This window comes from Channa argus, chromosome 9 (genome assembly GCF_033026475.1).
Source record: "Channa argus isolate prfri chromosome 9, Channa argus male v1.0, whole genome shotgun sequence".
NCBI classification, from domain to species: domain Eukaryota; kingdom Metazoa; phylum Chordata; class Actinopteri; order Anabantiformes; family Channidae; genus Channa; species Channa argus.
The window spans coordinates 13,640,886-13,654,661 of NC_090205.1; the positions used below are offsets into that span (position 1 = coordinate 13,640,886).

Consider the following 13,776-nt stretch of genomic DNA (forward strand, 5'->3'; position numbering starts at 1 on the left):
GAGTGATCCAGTCAAACCGCCGATGTACCGTGTACATACCATGAGTTTAGTATTTAGATAAGGAAAAACTGCGCTTAGTGAGCAGCTGTTTCACATCAGCTGAGTGAAATCTGTCTGCTTAGTTTCCCAGTGCCCTGCAGAAAGCGTCTTTATTGTTCTAGCTGTTCCAGGTGTTTACTCCTGCCACAAAGCGAACAGATAGTTTGCTACTGTGTGCTATGTTTTTTAAATGGGACAATGACCACGGGTTTCATTTAAACATTGTGTCTTATTCAAACTGTTATCAGTGGTGACACCACGTGGACCAGCGAAGTCATTACCATAAAGCAAAGGGAAACGCACTTTGGCAGAGGGAAAGTGTGTGATTTGACTATAATGGTAGAATTATTGTCACTATTTGTTTTTATTCAGAATTAATTTATTGCAGTGCCGTTTGTTCTTATGTATGGTAAATGTTGTAGGTTAAATATGTTGCAGACAAACATACTGAAATGCCACAGTTATTTGATAGATTGATTTATTTACAGAAATACTTTGCACACTGATGATGATGTTACAATATTATTGATTAAAGCGTGTCTTAAGAGCTTTAAGAGTGATAAAAGTTGTGATGGATTGAACTAGCATTGCTATAGGACAGTGGGTTAAAAACAAGCAACACAAGCAGATGTTTTTGTCCACATAAATCATTCACAGACAGTCCTCACAGATTTTGCTTCACTTGCTTGTGAAGTACTTTGAATAAGTCTTGTTGTACATCAGTTGATTGTCTGTTCTCACAACATTCCTCAGGTTTTGCCAGAACCAGGGCTCTGCGGCTGCTGTTCTCGGCCACTCTACGATGCTTTTCCCACACAGCCTCGACCTCAGGCGCAGGAAGTGAGAGTGTTGAAGGACTGGCTCCAGCATCAGCAGTACAATCACATCCATATTTTCATCCAGAAGCCTTTGGTGGGCCAGATACATTGCCAGCTTAAAAACCCCGGTCTTAACATATCCCTCAGTTAGAACAAAGAGAGTCTTGCGGCTGTAACGGATGCTCTGAGTGAGATTGTCAATCAGTGGGACCCCTGGGGGCCAATCCCTCTCCTCCAGACAGAGAGGAAGATGCTTCTCACCTTCCTCTTCCAGTTTCACCCGCAGATTCCTCATCACCCACTCAGAGACATGCGGATCGCTGGTGTCATAAGTCACAAAGACATCATATACGCTGTTTGATGAGTTCAAGGATCTGTATCCCTTCAGCTTAGCTTTTACATAGTGTATCACATAGGAGGCATCCCAGTAAAATAAGTGAGCAACAGTCATTATTAAAATGAAAGCAATAATGAAGGAAGTTGTGAGAATGTAGATTTTGGAGGCCAGCTTGTCATTCACACACTGCTTGATATCAAAGTTTATCAGAGCTTGGTCCTTCTGATTCACAGGGGTTTCACATGTCACCTCAGTGGTCAGTCTCGGGATTTTTAAATGCTTTTGTTCAATCCACAGGATGAAATCGAGTAAAACACAGGTACAGTCAAATGGGTTTTTGTGCAGGAACAAAGTCTGATTATTGGATGCTGATTTGAAGGTAGTTTGATTGATGATGGTCAGTTTGTTGTTATTAAGGCTTAGAGTACTAAGGCTTTGCAGACCCATTAGAAATTCATTGTCCAAGTGAAAAATGTGGTTATGACTCAGATCAAGGAAGGTCAGAGTGTGAGTGATGTTTGAATTTATAACTGTCACATTAGTTAAAGCATTATGACTCAGGTCTAAAATTTGAAGCTGATGGAAATGCTTCAATATGTCCCACTTAAAATCTGTGAGTGAGTTAGAACTAATGCGTAGTACAGTGAGATTACATGGCAAATATTCATAAACATTATCTGGAATATTTACAATTCTGTTGTGGGATATATCTAAAACTGTCAAATTAGTAAGATTTGTAAAAAGCATCTTATATGAGTTTTCTTTCCAAAGTTTTCCAAGATCGTTATTTGTAAACTGAAGTTCTGCTAATGATTTGCTATACATCTGTTTTGTTGTCAGTGTGGAAATTGAGTTATGGCTCATATTTAGTACTCTGAGGGCTGGCAGATTTTTCATAAAATTTAAATTATGCGTTATTCCATACGCAATAAAGTAGTGTGAATTATAACTGAGGTCTAGTACTTGTAGTTTCTGTAGTTCTTTAAAAGCGTTGTCATAGGCCAGATCAATCTTATTGTATGACAGATCTAGGTATGTCAGGTTAGGCAGCGAAGAGAACTCTGTGCCATTAGGAGCTGCTGAAAATCCATTTCTTGAGAGGTTGAGACATGCAATATTTCCATAGCCATCAAACTGTTTTGGAGAAATGAAGAACAGATTATTTGAGCTGAGAATTAGCACGCGCCCAGAATTAAAGCACTCTTCCTTGATGAGGCTGTGTGATATCTCATAAGCAAAGTCTTTTGGCTGGGGTTTCATGAAAGCCGAAATAGAAAGGTCTGATCTCTGAGTGTATCTGTCACTGGGATCTGGGGGAGTGTTTACCGGAGTGGGATACAGCCTGTTTTCTGCCAGGTATATCATTTTCAGGTGGGTTAATTTTCTGAATACAGTGGCATCAGAATGAATAATGAAGTTGGTCCCCAAATTCAATGCAGACAGATTCTTGAGCTCGTAAAGAGGGCTGAGTGTGTTTACTTTAATATTCTGGAAAACCAACCCCTGCAAATGCAAAGTCCTCAGGGACCGAAGTTTTGAAAACTCCTGTGACAAATTTAATTCCACAGGATATAACTTTAGAGCGAAGTTGAAAGAGAGATCAAGCTTTTCTAGCTTAGGAAGGTATTTGAGAAATTTTGCATCCTCAGTAATTGCTTTAAGCAAAAAGTTAAACGACAGAAACAGTTTTTTAAGTTTTTTCAGACTCTGAAACCAGGAGGGATTCAGATGTTCCAGTGAGTTTCCTCCCAGGTGCAGTGTCTCAAGCTGTTTTTGATTTTTAAAAGCATCAGGATGGATGGCAAGGGAACCATTTGGGCAGGAAACACAGGGATATGGAGCATTTTCACATCTTGGACAGTTCCCTTGGATTTTTAGGACACTTAAATTATGTAGCCCAAGAAAGTCTACTTCAGATATGTACTGTATTCTGTTTGAACCCAGCTTTAATGTAATTAGTGACTGTGGCAATCCTTTGGGAACCTGAGTTAAGTTGTTAAAGGACAAGTCCAGATCCTTCATTTTGGTCATAACTGCAAAACTGTCATCTATGATAGTAATAGATTGTCCACAAGGATTCCACCAGTAGCAGTTTTTGGAAAACGCCAGTTTGGTCACATTTGCTAATTTAGCAAGGCTACTGTTATCCAACAGCACAATTTTGTTATTGTTTAGCTCGAGGATAGTCACACTGAGAGGGATATTTTGGGGAATTTTAGTCAGGCGAGTGCCGGTCAGTATCAGGTGATTCAGTTTTGTCAGGTTTTGGAAAGCATCCACATGAATGGTAAGCGTGTCTTTCTTGTTTGCCCATCTCAAATCAAGTTTGGTCAGATTCCGCAGATTAGAGAATGATTTCCCTGAAATATTTGCAATACAATTTTCTGATAAGTTGAGCTCAGTTGCATTACTTGTTATTCCTCTAGGCACTTCTTTCAGACGACGTCCTTTACAGTCAAATAGAATGTTAGAGGTGTTGTGAGATGTGTTGTAGAATGTGACATCACAAGGGAACTGTCGTCTCATCCATTTAGGTGTATCTGTACATGCAGGCCGTATCTCATAGTGGCAGTACAGACAGAACAGCAGCAAGTGCATCCAACATTTGACTGTCTAAAGATAAACAACAGTGCATCACCATACAGTATATCATAACAATATATCTTCACTCTTTTTCTTGTCTTAAAGCAATAGTGAGGTGGCCATTTGAACCTTTAGTAGTTGTTGCTTCATGTAATTATTAACCCCGTTCTTACTGGACATCAAAAGATGTCTCCCACAAAATATGCCATTGTGTTTTTCTGCTCCGCTCTCAAAATTGACACTACCATCTGCTTTCCTGTAGGTGGCAGTAGTTTGTGTCTCAGTAGTCTGTCAGAATTATAAATTCTAGCAATCTCTTGTAGCAAGACTTGCTCAGCAACAGCCATTATGTCTACAAGAGACAACTATGAGATAATGGTAAATGTCCAAAGATTTCGCAATAGTAGAACAAGCTGAAAAAAACACATTGCAACAATATTTACCCCTTAACTTTAGCCTGTGAACTAAGCATGTATGTGTTGCTTGTGAATTGAACCTTTTATTTATTGTAAAAGAAAATTCTACATAGTGTCATATCAACACATTTCATGTCTTGTCATGCCAAATTATTTCATAAGGGTTTAATCAATAGTCACAACATGAGTTTTTTAATTGTTAGTTGACCAACAGAAGTTCCTAATTATTGAATGGTAAAGTAAAAAAGATATAATTTCCCCACAGACTTATCAGTGAACTTTAATGTACATTATTAACTGTTTGTCACACTGTTAATGTAGCAAGTAATACGTTACTTAACCATTACATATAATATAAAAACTCCACATTTCAAGGGAAACAAATGTGTATAGTTGGTCCAAGAATGAGTCATGGTATAAAATCCTTAGTACAAATTAATAGAAGCGCAAAAACATTAAAGACCATATTACAGAAAGATCCCAAGCACAAAAAGTAGGTAGGTAACCAGTAAATCTCCATTACCTATTATTATTAGACAAAGAACACTAATGAACAAAATCGAATTGCTTATACATGTAGCTGTCCCCTGCTATATAGAGATCCAAACTTTAACTTACCATCGTACACAGATTGTGTTTTTCTCTCCCAGTCCTTAAACGACAGCCTTGAAAACAGGTGGCATCTTTAAGTTACAAATTAAAATGAAGTATTTGTAATAAAGAAAACTATGCCTGCTTTGTGTGTCATCAAGCCATCAAAGATAGAAAAAAAAAAAACTCCTGGTGTTAATATAAAACATAAAAGCAGTAAACGGGTGGTTCTCACAGTTAGTCAGACTCTAACTATGCATGTGATTTAAGGAAGTATATCTGTTTCATTTCCCTGTTTCATGACGTGTTGCTAGTTTCCTTGCCATCTAAAGCTAAAAATGGGGGGGATGTTCAGTAGCACATGATCACATATTAACAATACAGTCACTTTATTTGTTTGTTTTAAATGGTGAAATGTTTACACATTGTAAACTTTCCTTAGACAAAAGTACAGTTCAGGAAATAATTAAACATTAAATTCTATTGTATTCACAGTGTCTCTTTAAAGAGATTGTTGTATTGTTTGTGACTTTGAGTTGCTAAAACAGTCCTCAGGCTGAACCAGAAGTATGGCTGGGCCTGAGGGTTTGTTGGCCACTCCAGCACAGACCGCTTATACAGCCTCTTCCGCAGTCTCAAATACTTTGAATTGCAAGGTACTTTCTCCAAGAAGATCAATACAATGACGTCATTTTTTTCATCCATTAGCCTTTGGTGGGCAATATAGAAAGCTGTCTTGAAGTTTCCACTCTTAATATATTTGTTCGTTAGAATGAATAGTGTTCTCTTGCTCCTGTGAATGCTCTGGCAGAGGCTGTCAATCAGGGGACATCCAGGGATCCAGTCCCGTTCCTCCAGACATAGTGTCAGGCGATGGTCTCCGCGGTCCTCCAGATGAGCGCACATTTCCTTTATCACCCACTCTGACACTGCAGGATCATCCTTGTCATAGATCACAAAGGCATCATAGACAGAGCTGTGGGAGTACAAACGGCTGTAGCCTTTGAGCTTGGCCCGGCAGAAGTGGTATATGTACCAGACGTCCCACAGGAAAAGATGGCTGGAGATGGACAGGGTGAGGAAGCTGAGGATGAGGGAAGTCATAAGAATGTAGAGTATGATTGAAAGGTAGTTGTGCTGGCAGGCTTGGAGGTCCACCGAGATCACAGGATGACCTCTTTGTGCCCCTGGAGCTTCACAAGTCACGTCTGTGGCCAGTCTGGGTATGGTAACATTGGTCAAGTTCAGCCATGTGACAAACCAAGTGGCATTGCAAGTGCAAAGGAATCTGTTGTTGTGCAGAAGCAGCTTATCCATCTTATTAACAACATCATCAGGAAAACTATTTTTTTCAATCTGCTTTATGTAGTTAAAGCTTAGGTCCAGATATTTTAAGTTGTTGGCACCCTTGAGGAAATCTGGTGTGAGTTTTAGGATTTTGTTTTTATGTAAAATTAGCTTCTCCAGTGATTTACTGCAATTGGACAGAATCCGTGGAACACTACTTAAGCTGTTTCCACTGAGATCCAAGACTTTCAGGGAACGTAGAAGTTGTAGCTTCCCCCAGCTAAATGATTTTAGTTTGTTGTTTCGGATGTGCAGCTCAGTCAGCTTGTCTGGCATACTACTGAAGACCTCCACTGGAATGAAATTGAGGTTGTTACGAGATATATCGAGGAAAGCCAGATTACTTAATTTCTTGAAATAGTTTACATATCTGGTGTCCCCATCTCTCCACAGCATATCTAAGCGATTATCTCTGAACTCTAACCTCTCTAGAGATTCACTTTCCAGCTCTGTGTTAGTGGAAGTTGAGATCTTGTTGTGGTTCATCAGCAATACCTTGAGATTCTTTAAATGTTTTGTGAAATTTAGCATGTGAGTCAGACCCTCAGATTCAAAATAATGGTTGTTGTTGCTTATATCCAGGATGACCAGGCTTTGCAGCTCTTGAAAAGCAGTGGAGTAGAGCAGGTCCAGGCGATTCATTGAGAAGTCCAGATATTGTAAATTAGTCAGATGGGTAAACTCAGAGCCATTTAGACTCTGGCTCATTGCATTCCCTGACAGATTGAGGCATCTGAGCTCTTTAAGGTTTAAAAACCTAGAATGCAAGAAGAATATGTTGTTTCTACTAACATCCAGGGTTCTCCCAAATCTACTACAGTTCTTGTTGACAAAGGATGTGACAACTCCTAGTTCTTTGTCTTTGTATTTGCAGCTGCGGGCATATTCGTCATATCTAAAGTAATGAATCTCTCGTATTTCATTACTTTGGTACTGAGCAGCAGCCAACATGGGAGACCAGTCCAAGGACTCTCCTCCAGAGAGACCGACAGCATTTGGGCCATCAGAGGGGGAAGATATTTTGTTGTCAGACAGACTGATTATTTTGAAGCTTTTTAATTCCATTAGAATGCTCAGGTTTGTCATTTTAATGAAGTTTGTACCCAGATCTATGACCTCAAGCATTTTGAGAGATGTCAAAGGAGCAATACTCTCGGGCTTCAGCTGCTGAAACACTAAACCTTTTAGTCTGAATATTTTAAGGGCTTTGAGGAAGGAGAAACTGCAGTTCAGTCTCAGTGTTTGAGGATACCGCTGAAGCTCATAGTTAAATGAAAGGTCCAGTTCTTCCAGTTTGCCTAGGAATTGTGGGAAGGTGCCGACTCCAATCTCTCTTGCTAAAAAGTTTGATGAGAGATCAAGCACTTTCAGCTCTGTTGTGGTGATAAACCACTCAAATGGCACATGTATCAGAGAGTTACTGTGCAGACGGAGCGTCTTCAATTTTCTCAACATCTTAAAAGCTGTTTTACTGATTTTTAGCGGTGAATTATTCGGACATGGGCTGCAAGGGAATGGGGCGTTGTAACATCTGGGGCAGTTTCCGCTTATATCTAGAATCTCAAGGTTAGTTAAATTTTTGAAATCTTCATCTGTGACTTCTTGAATGTTATTATTGTAAAGATACAGCTCCTTCAAACTTGTGGGTAGTTGGTGTGGAATAAAGGATAAGTTATTCGATTTAAGAGATAGCAATGTTAAATTTTTAAGCTGTAAAAATGCCCCATTCTCTACATTATAAGACACATTACAAGGATTACGATAATAACAGTTTTGACCGAGGTAAAGAATCTCTATGTTCTTTATCTCAGAGAGGTTGGATTTATAAATATCATAAATGTGATTCACTTCCAAACTCAGCAGGATAAGATTTGAAGGCAGGCCTTTAGGTATACTGCTGAGCTGATTGCCATCTAAGTACAGAGCACGCAGCTTCCTCAGGCTGGTAAAGGTGTTTTCCTCTATTGTCACACTCTCTGTGCACATGCGATCCTTGGGGCCAATTTTGATAGGCACGCAGTTACACCTCATGTCAATTTCAGTCAGATTCTTCAGGCCGTTGAAGGAGGAGGAGTTCAGTTGAGGAATGTGGTTGATAGTAAGGGTCAGATTGGTAGTGCCACTGGGGATGCCATGGGGGATGTCTTTGAGGCTTCTTTCAGTGCAGTCCACCTTCACCACGCTCCCGTTTTTGGCCTCACTTACATCACATGGCAAAGTTTTGGGGTATGAAACGGTAGCTGTCGATACTGAGAGACAATACCACAGCAGGGCAACCCACATCTGTACAGAAACACAGGGGGTTCTCTGAGAAACGCTACTGACACTATTGCATTACTAAGACACAAATTATAGAGGTCAAATTTTCAGTAGGATATTGAGTAGCTATTATTTGATAAGTGTTGACAGTATAAGAGTACATGATACTTCATTATACAACCATACACCATTTCCTACTTGTCCTTGTACTTTACAGCCCTTCTGATAAAAAAAAAACTAACATGCCATTTGACTTTCTTATAAATACAGTCATAAATGAGTGAAAATAAACGACACTCACCAGGGGGTAGAGCATTGTTCACATGAGAGATTGAGAAGAAATCCTGTAATGAGCCCTCTTGCCAAGTCAAATACTGAAAGAAGTTTAACATTGAAGATCGGCTCGAAGAAGATGAGATGAAAGTAACAGGTGTCTGGGTTATCCCGATGCATGTATAATTACCCAGCATCACTTCCCCATTGTCACAAACCACATACACATTCACATGTCCTGTGTTCTACCATGTGTGTCTGATAATAGATAACTGCTGTTATTTACATTAAGATGCAAACATGGGCTATATGCTAAGATTAAGCTATGAAAACGTTTGCTTTACAATAGAATGATAAAGGATGATAGCTTCTTGCTTTTATAATAGGGCATCGAACAATCGTACATTCGTACAGCTCCTCCAGCTGTGCGGAGGAGCTGCGGGCTATTTAAAGTCAACAGCAACAAAAAGAACGGTTTCATTTCTGATGAGTCCACAGGCAATAGTGAAACCTATGCTTGGGTTTAGGTTACCACCTTATCTGGTAAACATGATATTCTGGCAGTAGGCAAAACACCCTTTATAATCTGTGTTTAAGGGTACAGCCGAGCAAACATACATTCTAAATTCATGATCTTTGCAGACAGTATTGACTGTATGGTTTGGATTTTATTTTAAAGGCCAAATGCAGAAAATCAATTAAGTGTTGTGTTTGAAAAATAATCTCTTTTACAGTAAAAAGGCATAATGACGGATTTTTAGTGGCATGGCTCCATTAAGGGCAATGTCAGTCCAGATCTGTATACGAAGTTAGGGACAAACAACCTACGTATATGGGTGTTGAGGTTGGAGGACAGTTTGGATGGCTCACAAAGACATGCACGGGCATACATGTTCCTCAGAAGATGACTTTGATGATCGTCGAAAGTTTAAATAGTTGAACACAAAAAACATTCAAACATCATCATAAACATCTATACACAGCATTGAGCAGCTAGCAAGGCTTTAGGGTCTTGTTTACTCAGACACTGTACAAACACACTATTTATGATAAAGTGGCCATGAAATTAAAAACTTTTAAAACCTAATTAAATTTAGTTATAAAACTAAACATATGCCAAGCTATTTTATGTATAAATCATGCGATTTTGAGTGCATTTAAAGTTTAGAAAAGTCCCTCTGTCAGGTTGTTATGCTGTATAAAAACAGACATAATAATCACATTGAATGAACAATAAATACATAAATACAGATGTGGCATTTTATTATTGATTGGTAATAAACAGAACTTCAAACAAGTGTGAAGTCAAACACAGACCAAAATCATTTGAGACGTTTAAAAACTTTTAATAATTTTAGTAACGTTGACAAAAAAATAACAGGAAAGTACTTGGTGTTCATGTGTAATGTATTCAATAAATCAAAGTGAATCCAGCAAATACATTAGTCATATGCATTACTTTGATTGTGTTTTGTCTACAGGTATATGCTGTACAGTGTATGCATTTCCCCAACATAATATATATTTTGGCAATTTATAAACAAGGTACTAATGAGTAATAATCTACATGTTAAGCCCATTATATAACCAATAAATCATTAAAATAATATCTATTGCGTAATATTAGATAATATACTTAACAGGAGGGTTGTATGTTTCTTCATAGAGGCTTTAATATAATCTATTTAAAACTTTAATGATATAATTTTGACTTTACATAATAAAATACTGTATACACAAGGCAAATTTTTTCACAGCAGTTCACATTGGTTGTTACACCCATGTCTCGTATGTATGGCTTAAAACTCAATAATCAGGGCAAAAAAAAAACAGCAGTTTATTTATTGAGCAGTGCTTCCAGTGAGTGAGTTAGTGTATTTATAATAGCAGACATGGTGGCAGAGTGATGTGTCAATGCATTCACGCTTTGGTCACTGGGGGATCCTCCTAAAGCTGCCTCAGCAACTTTCAGAAGACACACGTAGTTCATAACGACCTCATCCACTTTGGCTACCACCTCGCGCTGCTCTCTCTCAGCACTCAGGCCTTCTACTAGTGACATGCAGGCTTGTGTTAAGCAGCAGAGAGTGTGGAAGCTGTGCGTCAGAGTGAGTAGTAACTCCTCTGGACTGCTGTACTCCATGGCCATCTGACTGCAGGCGCTGTTCAGCACCTTGGCCTGCATGAAAAGCAGCTGAGAGAAAGCTTCCATGTCTGCCTCGCTGACCTTGGACCTCACACCTTTGGACAAGTGGCCAACACTGCAACGCAACACGCTGATCATATCTAAGGCATCCTTCCGTGCAAGTGCGAACCCCGTGTGTAGGCTGTAGGTTTTTCCCTTCATTGAATTTACACGAGCTAGCCTTGCTTCAAGGCTCATGTCACTCATAGTAGTGGCCATGGTATTCTGCTCAGCTTTGTAGACTGCATTTTGCTTTGTGTTTTCTTCACAACAGGCTGAGCTGGCAGAAAACAGTGCATGTGAGGGCACGGCTCTGCCTTCATTATCCCCATTAGTGTTTGCCTTTCTCCTGAGGAAGCAGTGACTGAACGGCCTGTGGCACTTCCACGTCATCAACCTCGGTGCCGTTGACTCTGTAGGCAACCCAGAAGCTCCTCTTAGCAGCCCTCTACCAGATGAATAAGAGGCAACTGAACCCTGGGACATGCTCTTGGGCAAGGTTTTGGCAGAGAATATCCTCTGTTCTTCTGGGGCATTTTGAGACTGCAAATTCTGACCTCCGCTCTTTCCTGTAAGTGTGGCTTTGGTTTTCTCTATCAGTGCTTCTAAGCTCCTGGAACCTGGCATTAGAGTGCTCCAGCTCCTCCTGAGCATCCGAACCCTGCGTGGCTTCCTGAGGCTGCCTAGTGTAGGTTCACATGAAGATCTGCTTGAAAGGAAAGCCATGACGTGTGGGTCGGGCTCGGGGCTTTCCTGTGTTAGCCCACTGGGCTCTGTGCTACTTCGTAATGATGGTAGTGACATGGTTGTGGTGGTGGTACTGGTTTCATTACAGAGAGCTAAAGATGACTCTTCCCCAACTTTCTTCAGCTGTGTGCAAGCTACACTAGGGGTAGCAGGGAAACAAAAAGAACTGTTAAGCATCTCCGTCTTCATCTGAAATAACATGTTTCTATTCATAGTCTTTTGTACTATTAGATTTATCTGGAATTGCTCTAAAATAATATATTCAGTAACACATACTGGCTTTATATACTAATTACTGTACAAAATTTACATATTTCTATACAAAAAGATAAAACAATTACTGAAGGGTTACATTGATGAAGGGATTAAAAGTGACATTTAAGCAAATTATTTACTAGTTTTGATCATTTGCTTTCTTGTGTTATCTGTTGATGAAAATATACGTTTAAAAATAAGTGTAAATTGACCTCTGTAATGTACTCAATAGGTGTTCTATTAGGTGCCTGAAATGAGCACAATTTGTGAATGATCTTTTTCATTTGCACAAACACAAACATAGATATAAGCGGGAAAACCCTCCTGTCTGGTTTTACCTGTGGTCTCCTTTATTTTGGCCATCCTGTGACTGCCATCCCGGGAAATTGTGAACCCAGGTTCAGCACTGGTAGCTGCATGGATCTTCCTCAGCAGGGTGGGGTCCATGGGATGGCCAGCTTTCCCGTGACTCTGGGGCCCATAAGATTTCTCTTCAGCAGTTACATAACTCAACCCCCTGAGCGAGGACTCTGAAAGTAGATGCATGTTGTCTGTTGCACAAAGGGGAGAATCCATGGGGGTGACACAGCTGCTGCTGCCTGTGCTACAACCGGCATCTATAGAAGAACATTGTGAGCTTTGGAGGGAATGAACGCCTTCACTCTGTATGGATGACATGCGTTTGCTCACATGGTATTCATATAATCGGGTGACATCTTGCTCTGATGTTGGAATCTTAATTGGCTGCTGCTCATTATCCTGTGAAGTGGCATCTGCTTCAGCAGGGATGGGTCCTTTGGATGGGGAGTGGAAATGAGCATTTAACTGTTGGCTTCTTTCATCCGAGTCCTTTTTTTCTCCCTTTACTGTCAACCTGTCTGCGTGGGAAGCCTGTGAGTCATTCTCACATTCTGGAGAGACATTCTCTGCCATTTTGTTTCCAGTCACTCTTTGCTGCCATTTTTGATGCCTGTCTTTAAAGTGAGTTCGCCCCAGATCAAGTTGGTTCATGTAATAGGAATCTCTCACAGTGAAAGCATTATACTTTCCAACAAGATGAGGTGACTCCTCTTTAACAGAGTCTTGACTGGTCATCTGTGATCTATCAGAGAACTCACAAGTATCTCCTTGGGTTTGGCGCTCTGCCTCCTTCTGTTTTCCTCTCTGCCTGCTCATTACTGAGCCCATGTGCATCTTAGTGAAGTATTCGCTGACCGATTTTATTTCCATTGTCTCTGGCTCCATCTCACCCCCATCTGAGTGAAATATCTGGGAGGAGGCAATAGCAGAGGATTTTGCCTCCTCCTGATGCTCCTGGGGGTTGTATGGAATCGCCCTTGCTCCATCGTCATTAGTTGCAGTCTCTGGCTTTTCCTCATTTATGGCATGGTATCCTTCTGTCATGGCTACATGCATCCTCAGGTGGTTGTCTGAATGTCTCTGAGCAATGGCCAATTCTGAGCTCTCTGTCATCTCAGAGGAGTTTGTCTCATTACCAGAGTCTGAGGACTCAGGACTAAATGCTCGCGATAGCTGTACACCTGTGTACCACAGAAAGAAAAACACTTTATTAACAACTTCAAATGAGGCACCTGGAAAATATCATAGATGAGGGACTGAGTCAAATACAATTAGTGGTATTTACAATGGTAATGAGCTCATAAGTGAAAAAAAGAGTGTACAATGACACAACACAGACAATAATCAATATAAATACATAAATCACTGCATAGAACATTTGGTTTAAAATTCAAATTTTAGATTCTATACAAATATTGGTGGAGAAGAGTCAAAAACCTAAATAGCTGATGAGATAGCTAGTTATTTTTTCTGTTTTTTTATATATATTTTAGCAATAACCATCTAGGACTGTGCAGTGTGCAGGTGAGAAAACAAATAAAATTATTAACAAAACAGGAACAAATC

The 13,776-nt window shown here is 39.9% G+C and overlaps 3 protein-coding genes across 11 annotated transcripts in view; all 3 read right to left on the bottom strand.

The window, feature by feature from the left end:
* Positions 1-132: 132 nt before the first annotated feature.
* On the bottom strand, positions 133-5,238 carry LOC137133121 (toll-like receptor 8). The gene is made up of 2 exons (XM_067516352.1): positions 4,812-5,238; positions 133-3,807 (listed from the first exon to the last, which is right to left on the bottom strand). Exons 1-2 carry the CDS (start codon positions 4,812-4,814, stop codon positions 718-720), a joined length of 3,093 nt encoding a protein of 1,030 aa, XP_067372453.1. The 5' UTR covers positions 4,815-5,238; the 3' UTR covers positions 133-717.
* tlr7 (toll-like receptor 7) lies at positions 4,846-9,428 on the bottom strand. The gene is made up of 2 exons (XM_067516350.1): positions 8,692-9,428; positions 4,846-8,414 (listed from the first exon to the last, which is right to left on the bottom strand). The coding sequence occupies exons 1-2, from the start codon at positions 8,704-8,706 to the stop codon at positions 5,274-5,276; spliced, it is 3,156 nt and encodes a 1,051-aa protein (XP_067372451.1). The 5' UTR covers positions 8,707-9,428; the 3' UTR covers positions 4,846-5,273.
* Positions 9,429-9,909: 481 nt separating this feature from the next.
* The window catches only part of frmpd4 (FERM and PDZ domain containing 4), a 33,059-nt gene continuing 29,192 nt past the window's right edge, over positions 9,910-13,776 (bottom strand). For all 9 annotated transcript variants that reach the window (XM_067516341.1, XM_067516340.1, XM_067516342.1 and 6 more), the window contains 2 exons: positions 12,189-13,391; positions 9,910-11,729 (listed from right to left, as the gene is read on the bottom strand). In XM_067516341.1, coding sequence (XP_067372442.1) covers positions 10,501-11,729; positions 12,189-13,391 — 2,432 coding nt within the window. In that variant the 3' untranslated portion in view covers positions 9,910-10,500. The remainder of the gene's footprint in view (positions 11,730-12,188; positions 13,392-13,776) is intronic.